General features: G+C 47.5%; 1 protein-coding gene across 1 annotated transcript in view; it reads right to left on the reverse strand.

The window, feature by feature from the left end:
* The window catches only part of LOC119405584 (solute carrier family 4 member 11), a 53,296-nt gene extending 36,235 nt beyond the window's left edge, over positions 1 to 17,061 (reverse strand). The window contains exons 1-2 of the mRNA XM_037672420.2: positions 16,792 to 17,061; positions 1,299 to 1,339 (exon numbers count right to left, since the gene is read on the reverse strand). Coding sequence (XP_037528348.1) covers positions 1,299 to 1,339; positions 16,792 to 16,972 — 222 coding nt within the window. The 5' untranslated portion in view covers positions 16,973 to 17,061. The remainder of the gene's footprint in view (positions 1 to 1,298; positions 1,340 to 16,791) is intronic.
* Positions 17,062 to 17,350: the final 289 nt, after the last annotated feature.

Genomic DNA, 17,350 nt, shown 5'->3' on the forward strand with positions numbered 1-17,350 from the left:
CAAATACCCACGCAGAAGCCTGTCAGCTGGCGCGTATACATTGCGCGGGCAGCAGGTGCTTTATGAATATGCGCCTGCGCAGCAGCACTTTCCAACCCTTCTTTTGACAGCTGCAATGACTAGCATGCCAGCGATAAGCACTGCGCTGTTTGCGGAATGTTTCAGCACAGGTATTATTCCATATGTATTAGTGCGAAGGTCTCTCGGGCGCTCTGTTTTTACTCTTTGTCGGCGCATTTTTGCTGCGCTTTCCCGTACTTCACGCAGTAGCGTGACTCCGGTGTTTCGAGAAGCATTTTCCGCTCACTTGTGCGAGTCGAGCTGTGCTGGCCTTTAGTTTTAAATGCGAATGCATTTCTTAGTCGGGCTATGTAAGGCATCCGGCGTTGTCCGCGCGCCTCTCCGCTCTCACTCCCTCTCCCATAGCAACAGCTGCGGGCGCGCGCGCTTATCCTCGCCCCTAGCAACCAGAGCAGGTGGTGCGGGCGGAGAAGCGGAGAGGGGGGGGGGCATTTTTATAGAGACGCTATGTTACAAGTGTTTAATGAAACGATCTTAAATGCGATGGCGACTCTGTTGTCTCGCTTCGGGAACTCTCTCCTCTGAAAATCCGAATATCAGAGAAAACTGCAAAGTGTAGATACATGTACCTCAAAAAGGCAAGAATAAACTTCAACTTCAAGGCTGGAAGGCTTGAAGTAGGTGGTGGGAGGGGGGGGAGGAGCAGAACTACTCGCAGTACTACTCGAAGGAGAACTACTAATAATAATAAGCAGAACTACTCGAAGTTTACACCTTCGTCCCTAGAACACAATACCAGGAAATTATAATAGTCACGTGATCCGTTATGCAGCCGCATCTTTTTCTTATGTATTTGCAATTTTTCTGCATCCAACGTGGTTTTGCATTGCCTCCGGGATCGGCCCACCTTTGACTAAGGGACAATGTCTTGTGATGACATCATCATGCGACGTCAGGTTATGTGGCGTCCCGATGACTGAATTCGTCCATATACTAACGAACACGCACAAGGACTACAGCGAAAGACACAGGACAACCGCTAGTCTTTCTCTGTAGTCTTAGTGCGTGTTCGCTAGTATCGTGGAAGCATTCAAGTCAGTACCAACTGGCCCAGCTAAATGCATTGACGAGTCATGATGACGTCACAGATTGACATCATCGCATAGGGATGTTTGCATCACTCGTGTTGACGGTCACTTTTTGCGTTTGATGAGGCATCTAAGACTTTTGCCGTAACAACAGGAACATAGATTGCAGTTTTTCCTGCGCGCACATACCTCCAACTGTGACGACAGCAGGGACACCTCGCCGCCCTCACCTGAAAGTAGCGAAACCACAGTCATTTCACTGTCGTGTGGAAGGCATGGCGTTTGCGAGGTAGCATTAGGGCAACGCGCGGTAAGCGTTAAAGATTATTTCAAGAGCTTCGGAGAAGTATTAGCATTATTAAGAACTTTCATTTTAGCGCCAAAAGGTCAAACACATAAAAAACCACCAAGACGGCGCCTTTCCTGTGGTCTTTCATGCGTTCGTCGTTCTCTATAGCGTTAAAATGAAGGTTTGCATTAAGTCAGAGATACACTTTACCCAAATTTCACACGAAATACGGCAAACGGTGTCTATTTTCCATCCGTCGCTTCTTGTAACTTCTTACCACAAAGCATAGGCCCGTGCAGGGTTCGCCATTACGGAGGAAGGGGGTGGGGGCGAAGCCGGCGCCCCCCCCCCCCCCTAGGAGTCCAGCCGCACCTCTTGCGCCCCTAGTGCGTACGTCTATGCCACGCAGTATAAAAGCATGAGAGAGCAGGATTTTAAGAATAACTCGCAGAATTTTGTCTTTTGCTGATGCTCACTTTACTGGGAGCTAATAAACATTACTTAGTGCGTCACACACTGCAGGTAAATAACTTATATTTCACTGTGCAAGAAGAAATTTCAATTTGGTGTGGTTATTACACGCATGTGCGTTTGCTTGATCCAATTAAAGTATATATTTATGCTACATGCGCTATATGTACTCAACGAGTATTCATATGAATTTACTTAACCAATTATAACTCCTAACAAACTGTCGGAACACCTCTTTTGTTATGTTTAATAATGTTCTGCCAATGAACGGTCAGACCTAAGAACAGTCATCCTCCTTTATTGTATTTTTTAATTTTTACTGAAGTACGTCTCACTACAGTCTTTGACTTAGATACATCCTCCTGTATGCTTAGGTGGTACTGGGCAAAGTTGCCAGTTCCGCTTATAATAGGTGGATTTGGGCTTCTTTTTTCGCCGAGTCGCTCGTAGAATTTTGCAGTCGCTTGTCACGTTTTCTGGCTCATTTGCATTTTCCCGGCAGGTATAGTTATTTTAGTGATTATCGCGTTCACTTATAGCACGTTCGTCGTTCACTAATAATGCGTTTGTCGATGACTAAGTAGTTGAGTGTTGAAGTGAAACATGCGTTGGGGGAATCGACAAGTAACGCTAATCGTGCCCTGGCAAACGTGCGTTCAACCCAACGGAGGCTGCCCTCTAGACAATGTTAAAAAGTAAATATCTGCTTTCGTTCATAGTTGCGCATATTTTCGCTTTACAAAATGATTAAAGTGATTTTTTTCAGCTCTCCTTCGTACGAGAGTGATATTTTATATTATTATCAAAAAGTATTTTCAAGAATGGAAAATTCATTAAATTTCCGATTCTTTTGGATTTCGAAATCATCGCGTCGCTTCTTTGTTCGTCTTTTGGGGGGGGGGGGGGGGAATGGGGGGGGGGGCTTCTTTTGTGATGGTTATTTGCTTGTTAGCTCGGTAGCATCTGGCAACTCCGGTACTGGGGCGCTGGATGGTTGTACATGGCCTTGACAACAAGTGCGCAAACTTTAAGAAAGATTGAAAGAAAAACAATGATATACCAAAGGCGCTGAAATTCGACTGAGTCGTTGCATTACATTGTATCTCCATTCCATTTGATATCCGCATTTGCACATGATGCCGCTAATTGTTTTTCACCGAAAAACTCCTCTTGTCTGTACATGCGTGGGTTGTCATGGCAGCAGCTAAATATGACATCAGCTTAATGAAGACTAATCTAGAGTTAGTATCCTTCGCCTCACGGCGTAAATCCGGGTGGCTCTTTCTTTTTCGTAGGACATATCATCACCCTCTTTTACGACACGAACTACTTTTGGCACTACATTACATATCTCGCATTGATCACCAACAAAAAGTCGGCATTCCATCTTGCAGATCCTGCTCCTTCTTTCACTCATGAGTCCAACACACAGGTGATGAACGGAGTCGCCTTTCTCTATGTCTTGTCTCCATCGAGGGTATTAACCACTTTAAAGAAACCTTGCACAAACCTTGTTCTAATTTATTTTAACTGAGAACCATCATTATTACTTATATCAAGTGTCAGTCTTTATTTATACGTACACACAATTTTGCATTTTAGTTAATAATTAACGTATCACGTGTTGTGTTTCCACTCTGTGCCGCTGGTATTTGTGTTAACTATACGTGTAATCTTTTCGGGATTTATCTATGAATTATTGCGAATTTTCTTGTAACTTTCCGCTTATACTGCGCAATTTTTTGTGACCTGTTCCCGAGTTATTTGCCATTTTGTGTATTTTCCCTTACTCCCCTCTGTAATTCCATTGGCTCTGAGCGCATTCTAAATAAATAAATGAGTGACCTGCACAGCAACAAACGACTCGCTTGAAGTTCAGCGTGTGTGGTGTGTATCATTGTTTATCTGTCCGCGTTTTCTTAAATTGTGCGCTGCTATTCTCAAGACACCTGTACGCTTTGTAACTCTTTTGACGAAACAAAAAATCCATTTCCTATTCTGAAAAAGCGAATGTTTGATAGCTTACTTCACTGATATCGGCATACCTTTTGTCCTTAGGCTGCGCATGAGGAAGGGGCGGTGACAGCAAGATTTATATTAATGCATTTAATGCGTTTAATGCAATGCGGTGAATGCGTTTAATGCAATGGAGGTGAGGACGATGACACATATTATACTCCGCCTGCTGCTTCGGGGCATACGCAAACAGTCGCATTGGGAGTAATATCAATTGTTGAGGTTTAGCGTTCCAAAACCCCGATATGATTATGAGGGTCGCCGTAGTGGAGGGCTCCGGAAATTTTGACCACGGGGGTTTCTTTAACGTGCACCTAAATCTAAGCACAAGAGCTTCCAGCGTTTCGCCTCCACCGAAATGCGGTCGGAATTCGATCCCGCGACCTTGGGGTCAGCAGCCAAGCACAGTAACCGCTATAACACCATGCGCACCGGTACATGCCCCAAAGTAGCTTACACGAATCGCACGATTGCGATTCGATTTTGCCAGCAAGATTGGGTGCAGTGTCAATGAAAGATGAAAAAAAGCGATGGACGTTGTGAATGAGTGAATCCAGCCATGGCACATGTTGTAAGCTCTCTATATCACTATTTGCAGGGCTGCTTATCGGTGCAATTACGACCGCGCTGCTGGAGGTAATGCCATGCTTGCCGGGATGTTCAGCGTGCCTAGTTTGAAAGGTAATGTGGAACTTTTTAACGCGATAGCGTTAGAGAGCTCGTGTCGCAGAAATTCCTGTATCGGCTACGGCGTCGGTGACGGCGTCACTTGTGAGCGAAAAATCGTCCGTGACAGAGAAATCGAGAAAGACGCAAATAAAGTAAACAATAAAAATCTTCGGTCCCATTCAGGATCGAACCCGGGCCGTTTGCGTGGTAAGCAGGTGTCCTACCACAACGCCGCGATGTTACTTGCAACTGTTTGGAAAAAAAAACGCCACCTAAATGCCATGTAGTGGAAAGTGTCTCCTTAACGCATTTAATGTTGCATGGCAGAAGCGCACAATCACGCAAGGCGACGCTTAACAGCATCAACTGTTTCAGTGCGATTTTCGTGTGTGAAAAACTTTGAAGTACACAGGCATGTGAAGACCAACTTCACATCTTTCGCACTCCCATCGGCTCTCGGACTTCTTGCCGTGTGCTTTGCAAACTAAGCACAGCTTTGAGGGATTCTTCTTTATTTTGTTCGGCAGGTGTCACGACGAAAATGAGCCCATTCGGCTATTTGTAGGCGCATTGGCGAGGCCATCAAACTACGTTTTTTGCGCGACGCCATGCTTCGAAAAAGCCAGTATAGTGCACCCATCGCCGCTAAAAACCATGCTACACACACACACACACACACACACACACACAATTACAAACAGCTTCAAAGTGGACAACTATGTCCATCTAGCAGAAAACATATCAAACAGCAAACATGGCCTGGCCGTGCGACTACAGCAGAGCCCTTGCTCATCGACGAGTGCCGGTGGGACATTCATGTCAAGTAGTCGCTCTCATGTCAGCGTTGTCTGGGCGACGCTGACGCTTGGGCTCCGCTTCTCGAGCTCGCAGTTCGTCATTTTGGCGTCGTTGACGACGCCTGTGATTTAAAGTCCCTTTACTGTGATTGGCTTCCCGCGCTCGTAGTTGGGGATCCATATCACGGCGACGACGCTTCATTTCAGCTTCCCGGGCTCTCAACAAGGCATCTTCATGGCGTTGTTGGCGTTTGACCTCTGCTTTCCCGGCCTGACCACGTCGCGCGCGCGCCTGTGTGTGTGTATGTGTCTGTTTGCGCTTGCGTGTAACAACGCACATTAATAAGTATGCACTCAGTGGTTGCGCACTAGGGGCCGGATTTCGCTATCGCGTTCAACTCTTAAAAGCGAAGCTTAAAGGTCCTCCAATTTGTTTTTCTTGTTCTGAAACACTTTTAGTCAATAATTAACTGGTGCATGTACTTTTCGACGGAAAATCGTTTCGTTTTGCCCAGATGCGTAGATTTAATTACTACGCTTGCCAATGATATCCAATGTAGAATAAAGAAGACTCAACATATATAGAAAATTTGCAAAGCACGTGTCCTTCTTTGAGGGGAATCGCGCGGCCCTTTGGGTCAAAGTTCTGCGAATTGAACACGTGTACCGACGGCCTGTAGAATTACTCGCGCCTGAATGTGACAGGAACCCGGTTGTGGTAAACTGCATATGCATCGACCATCAAGGTCGTGCCCTGCGTACCACCACTTACACGAGAGTCCTTTCTAGGAAGTACAGATCCTAGAGCATCTGCTGACCGAAAAAAAAAAATCCCTAGCAGGATGACGGTCAAGGTCACAGAAGCGTCAGTGAAGTTGTTCAGCTCATTCACACTTTAGGAGAGGTTATGACATGAAGCACGCAAATTACTCGTACGTCGAAATGGGCAAGATCTCTTATTAAAGGCGTACTGACAAAAATTCCGGCCTCGCGGTTTTTTTGTTTTTTGTTTTTTGCTGCAATGCGTTGCTTGAGCGCCTGTTAGTCATAACACGGCACATCGTTTGCTGCTGCGCGCGACAGATAATTAATTGCAGGCTCCTCATTACCGGCCAGTGTCAGTTTCGGTTTCGAAAACAAGGCTCCGGGTGCAACAATCACCACCTAGCGGGTGCAGCGCTCGATCACGTCAGCACACAGAACTGGTTCGCGAGCAGCCGAGAAGCAGGCTGCTGAAGCGAATGCGGGCCAAAAAAAAAAAATGGTGGCTACGACGTCATCGTAACTTGTTGCACCGTGGTCACGTGAGGGAAGTAAGGGGGGTCACCGAGGGTCACCTTTTAGGGTGTCAACAGTGCGAGGGTGTCCATCCTTCACGCAAACTTCAAAATTCATCTGTAATACCTTCCAAGCTATATTCACTGTTGATATTTTGCAGATGATATACGCATGTTCACGGGAATCGATCCCGCAGGATGTCTCGGCCGCGAAATTTTGTGTCAGTACCCCTTTAAGGGGAAAGCCTTATATGACTTATGCGAACGTGACCTTCAGCGAAAGCCTGGCATAGACTCTTAATCGTACGCAAGATCACATGACAGCTTGCTCGCCTCGCGGCTCGAGGCGTGCAAGTTGTACGACAGCTTCGCCTTAGTGGCTCCGAAAACTTGGAGGCAACCCTGGTCCTTGACTCATGTGCCTGCCGAGTTTCACTCGCATCTCGGCGTTCGCGTGCCCTGGTGAGTTCCCTGGGTAAACTTGGGCGCCGTTGCGGATCTCAGAGTCCACGCGAAAAAAGCGCGTGATCGAGACGTGCACCTGCTCACAAGATCGCAGCTGCTCACAAGAAAACCGTATGCTCATTCAATTAATTTTCATGGGTTACAGTGACAGTTAATTGGCCCTTAACCTACGTAAACTGAAGTTCCTATATCATGTGTGTCAAATATACCTCTTAGCTTGAACCATAACCGCCTATTTCGTACCAGCTTTATTTTTACGAGACTTTTTTTCTGAATGTTCGGAAAACCGGAAGTGCTTGGTTGACTGGAAGTGCGCGAAAGAGAAGCAAGAGTGCCACGTATTGCTTACGCCACTAGTATGCCACGAGCACCATGGCAGCACTAGAGTGTAGCCCGGCCATGACCGTATACACAGGGCGGTGACTAAGGGTGGGTTGAGGGGGTTCTGACGCCCCCCAAAATTTTTTTCACACTTTAACTTTTCGGGTGACACTAAAATACTTGCACGCCCTCACAGAGACCACCAGTTGCCAATGTTAGCCGCTCTGCGCACAAACACTCCCCGAAAAAAGTTCCTGCGTACCTGCGTATACTTGGTCAAATATTGGGGGTATTTTTGTTTTTAACGCGGTAGCGTTAAAGAGCTCGCTTCGCAGAAATTACGGTGTCAGCGTCATTGGTTGTTAGCGAAAAAACCAGCGTTGTCCGGGAGCGAAAATTGCAAATAAATAAATAAACCTTCGGTCCGACTGAGGATCGAACCCAGGCCTTCTGCGTGGCGAGCAGGTGTTCTACTACGAAGCCATGACAGTTCTTAAGAAACCTATTCGTTAAAAAAAATCACAGTATATCCACGGAGTGAATGATGATGAGTGGGCGAAGCTGCGGAGGTTCATCGGTAAACCGTGAATCTTCCGTGAATTCTGCCCAGTACATCATCACCGACGTGAGATCGGGCGCGTTTATACTAAAGGTTCGATGAGTTATGACGACTTGCAGCTCACTTTAATTTTACATGTACGCTGTGAATTTTCATTGTTTAGAAAACCATTGCTTTAGAAAACATCTGGCGTCTTTCGTTAAGCAGCTGGCGTCTTTTCGTTTTGCTTTAGAAACATCTGGCGTTCTTTCGTTTTGCTTTTACAAAACATCTGGCGTCTTTCGTTGGTTTATTTCATCAATCAACGGCGTTTTGAAGAAAATTTTTATTGTTTAATCACGCACAGGAGAAATCTCACCAGGCACTACCTTGGAGGTAAACAATGGCTGCTAATGGGAATGAGAGACAGAAGAAGTCGGCTTTTAGCTAACACTTACACTTCTACTTCTACTAACGTTTCCTACTGGAACATGCCAATGGCTGCTAATGTGGAATGAGAGACAGAAGAATTCGGCTTTTAGTTAACGCGCACGCTGCGAATTTTTTATTGTTCAACAACGCACAGGAAAAATCTCCCACCTTGGAGGTCAAAGCGTAAGACTGGTTGCGCACTACGACTACTACGACTACGACTACGAGGGACGAACGGGTGCCGCCTTAAGGAGCTTCGCCCCTAAAAGAACGCTATAACAATGTCATGTAATGGGAGGAATAACCTTAACGTATGTAATATTGCGTGGTAGATTCGTAGAATCGCACCAGATGCCAAAGCATGTCAATTGCGCATTGAGTGGGTGGCTTAAAGCTTGTTGTTGTTAGTGGTTTTTGTGGCGCAAGGGCCATGGGTGGCCAAAGAGCGCCATGTCTTCTGTGTGGTGTTGGCAATGACCAATGATTTTGATGACAGGGTGTATTATGGCTGTATAGAGGCCTAAAATCACGCGCTATAAAGGAGCGTAAAAGGAGTGTATAGGGTATAAAATTATGGCAGTGACAAGTGATGTGATCTATGGGCGTGGGATGAATGACGAGTGAGTATGGTATTTACAAGTGAGAGGCGGGTAAACAGCACGAATGCCTCCTCAAGGCCTTTGAGCCCAAAGGCCGGGAGGCAGGTGCTTCCTTTGAAAGAATTACCACAGCAGCAGCCTCAATGATGAGACCGCGCTACGGAGCGCCTGGAAAAATAACATTGAAATTTACATCCTTTAGATATTCACAGAGGGACTGATACTTAAAGAGAGGTTCTTTGCCAATGAACATATCGGGATGGAGTGGGAACTGAAGGTATATTGATGAGAAATGCTTTTTCCTGAGAGCGTCTAGTTCCCTGCATTGCAGTAGGATGTGGAGTACAGTGAGCGGGTCACCACAGTGGTCACACAACGGTGGGTCGCCTCCGGACAAAAGGTATGTATGTGTACTATGTGTGTGTCCTATTCGGAGTCTGCAGAGTGTTACTTGTGTACGACGTGTCTTGGATATCGGCGGCCAATTACCAAGGTACGGTTTTATAAGATGTAATTTATTTTGCTTTTCCTTATTCCATAAGTGCTGCCAATGAGCCCTAAGCTTTATTTTTAGGAAGGGCTTCAGGTCCAGTGCAGGGACAGTCATGGGGGTATCGGCAGCGTTTCCGTGAACAGATGCCGTGAGCCGGTCCGCCAACACGTTCCCTTCGATCTCGCGATGCCCTGGCACCCAGCATACAACAACATGCTGTCCGAACGTGCAGATAGTGCATATGGGTGAGTAAAGAGAAACAAGGACAGGATTTCTATGTTTTTTCAAACTTTTTAAAGCTTTTACAACACTTAGGGAATCTGTATATATAACTGCATTGTCTATTTTTAATTGTTTAATGTGTTTAACGGCCACCAATATTGCATATGTCTCTGCTGTGAAAATGCTTGTGTTAGGATGCAGAACGCCGGCATCCGTAAAGGATGGACCGACCGCGGCGTAGGACACAAAAGTGTGAGACTTAGAAGCATCGGTAAAGAATTCTGGAAAAGTGTATTTGTGCTGGAGTTCAAGGAAGTGTGTACGGATATGTGCAGCAGGCGCGTGCTTAGTAAATTCTACGAAGGATACATCGCAATCTATTAGTTTCCATTGCCACGGCGGGGGATATGCGGCGGGAGCCAGCAGACGGTGTTCAAGAAGTGGCACACCCATTTCTTCAGCTAGGCCCCTCACACGAAGTGCGTAGGGCTTTCTCATGGCAGGACGAATTTCAAACAGGATTGAACTGGACAGATCATTGATAGTAGAGTGTAAGGGGTGTTCTCCATTCGCGTTCACCTTGAGGAAATATACAAACAAAAGAGAGGTAGGATCTCTGGAGGTGTAACGACCACTCGTTCGATTCGACATAAAGGCTTTCCACGGGGCTAGTACGAAAAGCACCTGTAGAAAGTCGAATGCCTAGATGATGGACAGGGTCAAGCATCTTCAAGGCGCTTGGTGTCGCAGACTGATAGGTTATCGCCCCGTAATCTAGGCGCGTGCGTATGAGGCTTCTGTATAAATTCATCAGACACTTTGTGTCACTACCCCAAGTAGTGCGTGACAACACTTTCAGAACATTCATTGTTTTTATGCACTTGTTTTTTATATACTTTATGTGTGATATGAACGTTAGTTTCGTGTCTAGAATTACACCTAGGAATTTCTGCTCCGTTTTCACAGGTATTCGCTGGCCGTGGAGGTGAATGTCCGGATCGGGATGGAGGCCTCTCTTTCTTGAGAATAATACGCAAGTGCTTTTTTGCGGGTTAAGGCTGAACCCGTTCTCGTCTGCCCATTTAGTTACCTTGTTCAAACCAAGTTGAACCTGCCGCTCGCATATTGCGAGATTGCAAGATGTAAAGCCGATTTGTACGTCATCGACATATGTGCAATAAAACATGTTACGTGGGATGGACTGGTGCAAGGAATTCATTTTGATAATAAAAAGTGTACAACTCAATACACCACCCTGCGGAACTCCTGTTTCTTGGACAAATATTCGAGACAAAACAGTGCCCACGCGAACACGGAATGTTCGATTTGACATGTAACTATCGATTATGGTGAACATCCTACCCCGTACACGTAAATGTGAGATGTCTCGAAGTATGCCAAAGCGCCATGTGGTATCATAGGCCTTCTGCATATCGAGGAACACAGACAGAAAGAATTGTTTATGGACGAAAGCGTCACGGATTTGTGCCTCGATACGTAGCAGGTGGTCCGTTGTTGATCTACCTTCTCGAAACCCGCATTGGTATGGGTCAAGTAGACAGTTTATTTCAAGGAAGTGTAGGAGTCGCCTGTTTATCATCTTTTCGAAAACCTTGCATAGACAGCTTGTTAGGGCTATCGGCCTGTAATTGGAAAGTGAGGATGGGTCCTTGCCCTGCTTTAAAATGGGAATAATAATGGCTTCTTTCCAGGCCGAGGGGATCTCGCCGGAAAACCAAACAGCATTATACAGCGAAAGGAGGGCTTTTTTCGGTTTCAGATGGCAGGTGTTTTAACATTTCATATACGACACGGTCGGAGCCTGGGGCGGAATTATTGCAGCAATTAAGCGATGCTTGTAGCTCAGCTATACAGAAAGGTTCATTGTATGCTTCGTGTTTTGTGGATTTTCGCTCTAGTCTCTGTTTTTCGATTCGTGTTTTGTATCGTTGGAAAGCTTCGGTATAGTGCGACGAGCTCGACACCTGTTCGAAGTGTGCGCCGAGGGAGTTTGCCTGGTCCTCTAAGCTGTCGCATTGTGTGTTTACAAGAGCGAGTGAATATGCCTGCCGCCCTGCTACCCTACTAACCATGCTCCAGACTTTAGCTTCCTGCGTATATGAATTAATGCCCGATAAAAACTTCTGCCAACTTTCCCTTCTTGCCTGTCGGCGCGTTCTCCTACCTTCTGACTTTATGTTCTTAAAATTTGTAAGATTCTCAGCTGTCGGATAGTCGCGAAGCAACTTCCATGCTTTGTTTTGTTTCTTGCGCGCATTTCCGCACTCTTTGTTCCACCATGGAACTCGTCGTTTTCCAGAGTGACCACTTGTTTGTGGAATACATTTGGTTGCAGCATCAATCAGAAATGCTGTAAAGTATTCTACAGCTGCGTCTATGCTTAAGGCAGCCATGTCCGTCCAACTTAACAGTGTAACTTTCCGAAACTGTTCCCAATCTGCTTTCTCAGTCAGCCATTTTGGAACCTGAGGGGGACATTCGTTTGTAATTGGTTTGCTCAGAAGTATTGGAAAGTGGTCACTTCCGTAGGGATTATTGATAACTTTCCATTTGACTAGGGGCAGAAGTGATGGAGATGCTATGCTGAGATCTATGGACGAGAATGTTCTGTTTGCGAGGCTATAGTATGTTGGTTGTTTTTTATTTAAGAGACATGCGCCAGAAGAGAAAAGGAACTGTTCGATCAGACGACCTCGCGCATCGCAGCGAGAGTCTCCCCACAGACTGTTGTGTGCATTCAAGTCTCCAAGGACCAGATATGGTTCTGGAAGTTGATCTATTAAGGACTCAAATTCATGTTTCTGGAGCTGGTAGTGCGGGGGTACGTAAAGTGAGCAGATTGTGATCAGGTTGTTGAAGAGAACGACTCGGACAGCCACTGCCTCAAGGGACGTTTGTAGTGGTAAGTGGGTACATGCAATTCCTTGGCTAACTATAACAGCTACGCCACCTGATGACGCCACAGCATCATCCCGGTCCTTTCGGAATATGACATATTGGCGTAGAAAATTCGTGTTCTTGGATTTTAAATGTGTTGTACACACAGCACTTTTGGTGAGTGTTCATGTAGCAACTCTTGGATATCATCGAGGTTTCTTAGAAGACCTCTCACGTTCCACTGTAAAATTTGTGTATCCATTTTGAGTGTAAATTAGTGCTGTGTGTACTGGAACAACTATTGCCTTATGTCACAGAGCCCTTTCCAGGCCCTGTGATGCGGGCTTTTTCTTTTTTGGCGCGCTCCAGCGAGCTGCGCCGTTCCTTGGGCGCTTGAGACGCCGTTGGACTTGCCATTGTGTCCATCGCCTCGGCAGAGGCGCTGGATGCCCGCTCGCGGCTAACGCGCACGGGTGTCAGAGTTTTGGGGCTTTCTGCCTGAGCAGAAGGCCCTGGGCGTGCAGATCCGGAGGCCTGCATGCCCTTTGGTTGCGGAGCAGCAAAGGCTGATTCCGCTGAGGAGGCGGATGGCGCTGCCGCACGTCCACTTTGCGTGGTACGCGCGGCCGCCACGAACCTTTGTGGCACTGCCCCCTTGCGTGCCACGTCCGCGAATGAAGGTCCCTGCGCAAAAGAAAGGCGTTTTCGCGCCTCCCTAAAGGAGATGCTTTCTGTAACCTTGAGTGTGATTACTTCTTTTTCTTTTTTCCACGAAGGACATGCACGAGAGTAAGCGGGGTGCCCACCGTCGCAGTTTGCGCAGTGTGGAGATTCAACACAGTTGTCAGCAGGGTGTTCATGTGAACTGCACTTGGCGCAGGTTTTACGGCCACGGCAACTCTGAGAGCCGTGGCCGAAACGCTGGCACTTGAAGCAGCGTCGCGGGTTGGGGATATAGGGTCTGACCTTTAGTTTCAAGTATCCTGTTTCGACATGTTCTGGCAGTGTGCTTGTGGCAAATGTGAGAATGAGGTGTTTTGTCTGGATTTCTTTATCTTCACGCCTGATTTTAATTCTCTGCACATTGATCACATGCTGGTCGCTCCAGCCCTCGAGGAGTTCACTTTCTGTCAGGTCGATCAAGTCTTGGTCTGACACCACACCGCGCGAGCTGTTCAGAAAGCGATGCGGGGTGACTGAGACAGGTGTGGTTCCCAACGAAACAAGTTTGGACAGTTTTTCATATTGGAGTTTACTTTGTACTTCAAGGAGAAGGTCTCCGCTAGCCATTCTAGTTGCCTGGTAACCGTGGCCAAGAGTTTCGGTGAGGCATTTGGACACAACAAAGGGAGAGATTGTTCTGGCATTCTTTTCGAGTGTTTGGCAGTGGATGACGTGGAAGCGTGGAAAAATTTCTTTTGGTTTAAGCAAGGCATTCAAGGTGTCTTCGGTGCGCCCTCTCTTTGAGACAGGGCGATCATTCAATCGTGGAAAGGAGAATGAGGCCATAGATTGTGTATAATTTCGGCAGCCATGTCAGCCGCCCACCATGGAGCCCAACATGGGGACGCAACAGCACTTATATTGATATAAGGCATGCCAACGCCAGCTGTACACAGCTACTATAACCAAATATAATGTGCCCAAGAGAGGGCACATACACAAGGTTAACCCTCGCCGCCAAGAAAAAACGGAAGTAAATGGAAGAGAGGAGAGGACAGAAAAGATGCAAAGTGAGAGAGAAAGACGAAGATGTGAGGGGAGAGAGAGACAGGAAAAGGCGACTGCCGATTTCCCCTGGGTGGGTCAGCCCAGGGGTGCCGTCTACATGAAGCCGGGGCCAAAGGGGTGTGTTGCCTCTGCCGGGGGGCCTTAAAGGTCCAATCACCCGGCGTCGGCTCAACCCCCAGGATCCCCTTTTCCCCGGACACGGCAAAGCCACGCACGGCTAGGCGTGGGAGGGGTCGAAACCCCCCGTTAGCTCGGGTCGGCTTAAAGCTGCCCACCTATTGCAAAGCAGGTGCACGTGGCACCTTACGGACGCGTAGTGTGTAATTCGCCAATTTTCAAAAGGAAGGATTACGGCGTAGTGGGCAACTTCGCAGCTGTACTTGCAGTAGGCGTTCTTCGATAGTCATGAAACGGTCAGTGTTACGCGCACAAAAGTTCCTTTTTCTTGCGGCACGGTTGAAGACGATGCGCACGGGGTCCGATTACGCTGTCGCGTTCTACCCTTGAAGGCGAAACTAAAGCGTCCTCCAAATTTTTTGTTCGCACCGTAACAACAGTACACAGTTTTAGTACAAAGTACGCAATGGCTTTGCGTACGCTACGGTGGGAGCGTGACTGCGCACGCGCTTGACGTATATCAGAGATGCTCCCAGCGGCGCGCCCGAGCCATGCGCGCGCAAAAACTCTGCCCTTGCGGTGCACGTTACGGTCATTGCTCGCCTCATGCGCCCCGTCCGATTCGTTACGTTGACCAGGACCGATCGCTGAGAGTTATTCTGTTCTTTTATTGATAGGTGAACAAATGGTCGCATTTGAATACCCCCTATCTATTTGACATTATTATTTCTTTTATGTTACTCCAGTTTCACTTTGGCGCAAGAAGAGGCGATGTCCCCTGAAAAATCCCATGATTTGCGAAAAGGAGAGAGCAATAATCTATTGCATGTCTGATGCGCAGCGATTCACTGAAGATGAACATAAACAGGTCCGCAGTCCCACCGGCCACGGAAAAATAACGGTTTTAGCCCGTTTTACCTCCTGCCACGGGAGTTCACAGTTCGGGCTTGTACGGTGAAAGGGCGTTTCAGCTGCTAAATGCGCCAATATGGACTAATTCGTGTTTACAGTGAAGTTAGCTTCACGGCAGCTCGCCGTACGCCATTGGCCGTCCTAGGCTCTTGCGTGCCAAAGCAACAGTGCGATTACGAGGCACGCTGTATCGTGTGGAAGAGGGGGGGGTGCCCAGGTTGATCTTTACTCTTCGAGGTTTCCTTAGCACGCGGCTAAAGCTAAGCGCACGCGCATGAGCATGGTTGGTTTGGTGCATTCGGCGTTTCATGACCTTATTAAATTGCGTCGCGATATGCAAAACTACGAAAACATTCGCTTAACAGTTCAAGGTGGCGACGCCCATGTGTCTTATGTAATATCTAGGGGTGTACGAATAGTGAAATTTCATCTCGAATGGAATTCGAATCTAATAGTGCCGAATAGTGGCCAAAAATATCGAATCGAATATCGAATAGTACGTATATTTACACGAAACGTGTACCGCCAGTTGCAGCAAAACAAAGGAAAAATCAGGGACGCTACGGCTTGGTGGCAGCTTTTTTTACGTGCTTCTTAGGAACGGTATTTTTCTTCTGTTTTTTTTTTTTTTGGGGGGGGGGGGGTCGCAGGCATGTTGATAGAAGAGCCGTCACTCTAGTTAGCAGGGGCACTCCTAACCTCGTAACTCCTAAAAGAACACGGTATGGTAGCTAATTTTTTTTTCCCCATGGTCGCGGAATACGGCTTCAATTGTGCTTCATCTATAGTCGTGCAATTGTGCTTTATATATCTCCATGGGCACTTGGGGCCCAAAAATCTTCGGGCGCCCATTCACGGCGGCGTTTGAACTGCGCGCCGGAACGATGGGAGTTTTTGAACGAGTGGTGCGGTGCGGCACTGACGACTGCACAGCGTGAACAAATTTTCATATGCGATTCCAATCACCGAGGGTTTCGCGGGCCGAAGTCGGGATGTTTTAACGGCGCCTGCGGCATATGCGACCGGACTAGGCAAGAATAATCCGTGCCTTCGTTTCAGAGGCGAAGTTGTGAAGAGCTTGACAGTTTTCTCCTTTTTTTTTGCTTTTTTACGTGTGGAAATGACGTACTGGCCTTTAAAATAAACATGCGCTCGCTTTTGTACCAGTATATCGGTGAAAGTTTTAACGAAAGACCTACTGCACCGATGTTAGCGTTAGTTTTAGCCACCCCACTCTAGCCAAGTTGCACCATTGGCCTTTGTCGCTTTTCAGATATTCGCCCTGTCGAATTATTCGAAACTTCGAATACTATCTATTCGAAAGTCGAATCTAATTATTCGCTTAGGTATTATTCGATCCGAATTCGAAACTCGAATATTGGCACACCCCTAGTAATATCGTCTATTCCCGGTGGGCGTGTAGCTTGGAACTCACCGTTCTCCAGGTGCCATCGATCGTCCCTGTGGCACCAGCGGCAGTCGCTCCGTTCGGGCTCCAGCTGGGAAGGCGCCGAGAACGTACCGTTCGAGTCACCGGTCGTTTCAGCGGACCGAGGCGCGTCACCGACGGGAGACATCGGCTCCCCGAAGGACCAGCGAAGTCCGCGTACACTCATGACGGGAAGAAGGACCGGGGCGACGTCGTCCTACACAACGTCGCGACCAAGGGGAGAGGCGGCGAGCGTTGGCCTTCGTGGAAAGGCTCCCCCTGGAGTTCAGAGAGCCGACGGCACGGAGGGGGACGACGCGAATATGTCATTCGCCACCGCGCGATACATGTGCGGAGAACGCTGGAATTTCGACAAAGCGACCTTTCGCTCTCTCCCGCTCTTTCCCTTCCGCTTTCTCTGTTTTTTATCACTATAGCGGCGAAGCAGTACCCTAGCTGCGTGCTGCTGCTAGTCCTCCGTATGCGACTGCCTTCGTGTCGGTAAACTTGCGCGTCGCGCGATGCGCATACCGCGAAGAACTATAGGCCAATCAACTAGATAGCT

The sequence above is a fragment of the Rhipicephalus sanguineus genome, chromosome 9 (genome assembly GCF_013339695.2).
Source record: "Rhipicephalus sanguineus isolate Rsan-2018 chromosome 9, BIME_Rsan_1.4, whole genome shotgun sequence".
NCBI lineage: Eukaryota > Metazoa > Arthropoda > Arachnida > Ixodida > Ixodidae > Rhipicephalus > Rhipicephalus sanguineus.